The following is a 5,262-nucleotide window of genomic DNA, read 5'->3' on the forward strand; positions in this document are numbered from 1 at the left end:
ACTTCATTTCTTGTCGTTTGTAGTCAGACATAACAGTATGGTTGGGGTGATTGGTTATACATATATTATGCAATATAAAATATGAAGTGACGAATTGAATGTTAGAAGAGCATGGCGGTTCATACCTTGATTTTACATGTACATTACACGCATGCTCAGTTTCATCAAGTATATGACTAATTCGCAGCTGGGCTATACTTGACTATTACACCTAACTGAATTACAAAGAATCAGTAACGTCACCAAAACAAATAATACAAACAAAGTTAACCTATTAATTTTATATACTCTAAGTGCATTGTCTCACTGTCAATTTTTACAACATCTTAAATAAAATTCCATTCATCTGTATTTTACGTTCGTTATACCCCAGCACGTTTAATAAAAAAAAAAAACAAATTCGAAGTGGCATCAAGCTTGTTCAGACTTAAAATCATTCTGCCAATATGGATAAAAGGATAAAAACAACACACAAAATATTCTGTGCAATATGAACTAGGCCTTGGGATTACTGACTAAATTTGGCAAAGACAAATTTGATCCCCAAAACGGGGTTGCAGCTCGGGATAATTGTAGGCCTACGAGTAGCCTTGATTTAAATATATTCTGTGCACATGCTTCTTTGCTACCTTTGTGGATTTTATAGATTACAGCTAACCGATACCTAGATACGGTGATACGACATTTGCTCTTGACTTTATCTCGTCTAAGATATAGCGCACGAGTAAGGGTTGCAATAGGATTTTCTCTTAGGTTTATGGTTAGGTTTAGGATAGAGAACAGTGTTAAATCCAGGGTTAAAGTTGGTAATTTCATTTGTGTGCGGAATTCATAGCGGAGCAATTGTTCGCCGGAGCAATTGACATGGAACCTACAGACACTGTTGTATGTCGGGATTGATTTTGTTGGTGCAAGGTCGTAGAGTGCGGTTGAACGCTGTTTTCAAACTGTCTGAATGAGACACTGGCCGACCTATCATCGTGGTCACCACGACCGACGCAACGCACTGCCTGACGTATACCACGACGGAACAACTTGTTCTTGAAGACGTATATGAAGGGATTCGCGCAAGAGTTGCATACCGCAAAGATGACGGAGAAGTGGTAGTAGGTCTTGCTGAAGTCGACAGGCGCGCCGAGGGAGTAGCAGAGAAACAGCAACTGGTTTGGTGCCCAGCAGAGGATGAAGACCAGGATGACCACGAAGAACGTCTTCTGCATGTCATTCGCTACCTTCAGGTGCCATTTGTTGTTGGCATTGTCAACCACCGTGGGTCGACGATTCCCTTCTATCTCTCCTGAAATGTTGACATTCCTGCGAGGTTGTTCTAAAATAGAAAAAAAAATATATTGTGTGAAACTTTCTGTTATTATTATTCATCTACATTAAGAGAACACATGGATAAAGTATGTTCCAGTCAAGCATCCGCATGGCTATGTCCCTCTCACTGACAACAGAAAAAATGAACAAACTCATGTTTTATACTCGATTTATGAGGAAAGCCTATTCTTCGTTTGTAACAAGTTTTGTGAGGATTGCACATGTCTCACTTCTTTGATTTTGAATTGGCAAGTCTTTATACATTACAAATTTTATTAAAATAAATGCATACTGAAGAACAGATGCGCCAGAAAAATGCAGTCAGTTTGTCAGAACCATGTTAGAATGCGATATGTATCACACAATCATCAAAACTGCATTAGATGTTTTTACAGATTGCATCAGGAATAATTCATCAGGAATAATTCAGAGCCTTGCGGTACCCTTAAGTAAACACTGAATGACTGAGGTCAGCCAGAGAGGAAAGATTTGATCCAACAATTTATTCCAAGATACTTCAGCATGAAGAGATTTATGTGTTATTCCTTGTCAGAAGCTTTACTAAATTGAAGAAAGAATTCCTATCTTTGGCCTATATAGGTATACTTCTAAACATATCCCTTTTCTCTCCCATGCTCATTCAAACCCTTGTACATTCTCCTCAACGCACACATCATTACATGAAACGTAGAAGCTCCTCGTGGAAAATTAGAAGGCTTTTTCAATAAAGTAAAGAAGTTTAAAGTTTCTATCGCCATTGCTACTTGAACAGAATTCTGGCCCTTTGCCTCTTACCAGATTGTCCATGTTCTGCAATGTTGGCAGCGAGGGTCTTGGCTTGACGTCTCAGGGACTTGATGGTCTGACTGTGCAACAATAGCAGGATAACGATGGGAATACCGTAGATAACAGTAAAGCACAGCAAACCTACACCCTGAAATGATCAGGAAAGAACGGTGACTGCAGCTGGTTAGAGAGTATTGCCGGGAATTTCTTACTCGCTAGCCCATCTTCAACTAAAGGTAATGGGTATCATTTTGTTGTTATTGTTGTTGGAAACGAAAAGTGACAAGCTTCACACCTTATACTTATTAATGGTCCTAAACTCTGGTTTCATAGCTGAGGGTACATCATATCATGAGGGGGAATAGCTCCCTCAAGAATATATTTTCTTTAAGGGGAGAAGGAGGGTTGAGGCCCTACCCATGGCCCTGGGAAGCGGGGGGTGCTGGGGATGAAGCTGAAGCACCCCAAAGACTTTCCCTGGAGGTGCTGCGTGTATTATTCACCATGCGGAGGCAGGACCCTCTGAAGTTCTGGCAGGTGTAAAAAAAAACGTTAACATGGGCCTGGCCCCACCCTGTATTAACCATGCGCAATTTCGGGAATTTTCGTTCAAAAGAAGTAAAATATTTGTCGTTCGCCAAAGGGTAGAAGGGTCGTTTTGCACGCTTCTCGGCGTCTCCGAGTCGTTGGAGGTAATAAAAAGGACGAAATTGGAGATGGAATAGCGTGAAAGACTTTTGCTTGTGTCGTCCCAAGCAAAGACCTCATGGTGTGCATTATACGCTCAATAATAATAATTAAGAGACTGGAATGACAAGGTGCAAACTCATCAAGAATGTCTATTAATGGATTTTATCACGGGTCCGTGTAGTTTTTCTTAGAGGATCAATTTTCGTTTAAATGTCCCTCTGTTTTCTTTTGGTTGGGATACGTAAACTTATGTTATAACTTATGTTATGATTAGATTTTTTTATTCAATCAAACAAAAAAGAAAGACTGCCTCCATGGGTTTTTTACTGTAGGAACATCATAAACGGGGCATATTTTACAAAGTATGCTGATGGTGATTCATAAAACTGTTTCTGATACGGTACGCATAACTTGACGGACAACAGGTGAACTGCTCTTGTTAAACTCGGAGATGTAAAAAACGAGGTGGTAGTGAATAAAACCCTAAATTTGACTTATTATAAAGTTTGATTCACCGTGCAAGAAAATTAATCCTCAGTGCTTGTACTAGCCAAAGTGATTGGCACCGGCCAAGAACGAATGAACAGTCGTGCACAAAACCGTGTGTTAATTCATGAAAGCTTTATGGAATAGGCCCCAGGACAAAACCTAGCGGACGATTGACGATGTAAATATATATCGTCGCAAGCGAATACTCGCAATGAGGAGTTTTCGCCACCGCGACGCAGATCGCTTATAAGAACTGATTGCCAAATGCCCTTCATGACAATGAGCAACCAAGAGGCCGTCCTGGGAGTGTTTCATCAACATTTTTGATGTCAGATCCGACAACTTTTCTTCATGCTGATTGGCTAAGAAGCAGTGTTACTATGGTAACTGTCGGGTAAAACGTCCGACAACTCCTTTCATGAAACGCTCCCCTGCACTCTAAAAAAGCAACATATTTGCAATTCTATGACAGCTTCGGAACCTAGGACGAACTGCTGTTCCGGTTCATCGATTTTCAACAAAGACCTCTTAGGTGTTCATTGTCATTTTACGGGCAGATTCAATAAATTCAATGCGGTCTAGAATTCGTTCTGCTTGGCGGTGCGAAAACTCGCTGTCATGAAACCCAAGCGCGTGACGGAGGTTTGCAGCGCTTTCACTCTGTTCTCTTAACCACACCGACATGAAGATTCTAAATTGAATATCCCTTGTTAACTGAAAAGAATGGGTGTTAACGAAATGATTTAAGTATTTCAAAAAACGAGAAACCGCTGTTTACAATTTCAAACAAAGCTTTTAAGACCGTCACTCTAATAAATATTGTTTAAACTTTAAAGACAAAAACTCGTGCAAACAGTAGTTGTTGGAGTGACGGGCTTAAAAAGCGTTGCTTATACCTCGGTCACACATTTGCTCTGCGGCGGCCGTACGGCGAGTCGGAAACATCCGTTTTATTCATTTTTATTCAAACCACCTATTCAGCTGGTACAAAAAAATGTTATAACGGCTGTTTTCGACTCGCCATACGGCCGCCGTAGAGCAAATGTGACCGAGGTATTAAGGGCACGCTGCAAAAACGCCGATGTAAATTTAACACCAGCCTGGTATCTATATCGGTCCACACCAGAGAACAATTAAAACACCAGTTAAGAATCAAACCAATATTGGTTTAACACTAATTGGCGTTGCTTAAATGCCAAATTGATGTTCTCTTAATGCCAATGCGGTGTTGTTTCAACATCTCTATGGTGTGGAGCACCGATATAGATACCAGGCTGGTGTTAAATTGGCACCGGCGTTATTGCAGTGTAACAAGGAAGAACGGTTGATTTACATACCAATTTGTGTGCTGGGCTTGGGTAGGGCAAGTAGATACATACGCTGTCGACGACATCATATACGAAGAAGAAGAATGTTGGCGCCATGATACCAATAAGCAAGCAACAAGAGGAAATAAGTACGGTGAGCCTTGTGGTGAAAACACGCTTGTATTTCAACGGATGCACCACGGCAACATAGCGTTCCAAGGTCACCACCACTAGGAAATAGATGGACGTGATGATGAATAGCCAGAGGATATATTTCGAAATGTAAAAACGACACATAAATTCGCCTGCCAGTCCCTTTGGTATGGATGGAACTTGTGGAAACACATGAATGGGTATAAGCCAGAAGGAAGTGAGAAAATCAGCGATGGCGAGGTTGACGACGAACCGGCTAGTGCGCGTACGAAGTGGAGGTACGCGTATGAGAACGAAGCAGACGAGCGCATTCCCCGCCATTCCGCTGAAACCGATGACCCCGTAGACGGTACGGACCAAGGCACTGTGTTCGATCCCGCTCACGGACCAACCATGATCGTCGACGACAACGTCAGTGCTCGTTGATATGGTCGTGGTTGGCTTCGTGGCGCCTTCCAAAGATGTAAGTTCCATTGTGTCTTAAAGTCTATCCAATACTTCTACTACTACGTCGAGT

At 41.5% G+C, this 5,262-nt stretch overlaps 1 protein-coding gene across 1 annotated transcript; it reads right to left on the reverse strand.

The window, feature by feature from the left end:
- Nucleotides 1–289: 289 nt before the first annotated feature.
- Nucleotides 290–5,262, reverse strand: LOC121409532 (galanin receptor 2a-like). Its single transcript, XM_041601450.1, has 3 exons — nt 4,623–5,262; nt 2,116–2,254; nt 290–1,327 (listed from the first exon to the last, which is right to left on the reverse strand). Exons 1-3 carry the CDS (start codon nt 5,217–5,219, stop codon nt 813–815), a joined length of 1,251 nt encoding a protein of 416 aa, XP_041457384.1. The 5' UTR covers nt 5,220–5,262; the 3' UTR covers nt 290–812.

This window comes from Lytechinus variegatus, chromosome 2, assembly GCF_018143015.1.
Source record: "Lytechinus variegatus isolate NC3 chromosome 2, Lvar_3.0, whole genome shotgun sequence".
Classification (NCBI taxonomy): Eukaryota; Metazoa; Echinodermata; class Echinoidea; order Temnopleuroida; family Toxopneustidae; genus Lytechinus; species Lytechinus variegatus.

Bases quoted from the DNA above. Each gene is read 5' to 3' on its own strand.
- LOC121409532 (XM_041601450.1), bottom strand. From the start codon at position 5,219: ATGGAACTTACATCTTTGGAAGGCGCCACGAAGCCAACCACGACCATA. The intron at 2,255-4,622 runs GTATGTAAATCA...TGATCATTTCAG, and splicing joins CAAGCCCAGCACACAAATTG to GGTGTAGGTTTGCTGTGCTT. The intron at 1,328-2,115 runs GTAAGAGGCAAA...TTTCTATTTTAG, and splicing joins TGCAGAACATGGACAATCTG to AACAACCTCGCAGGAATGTC.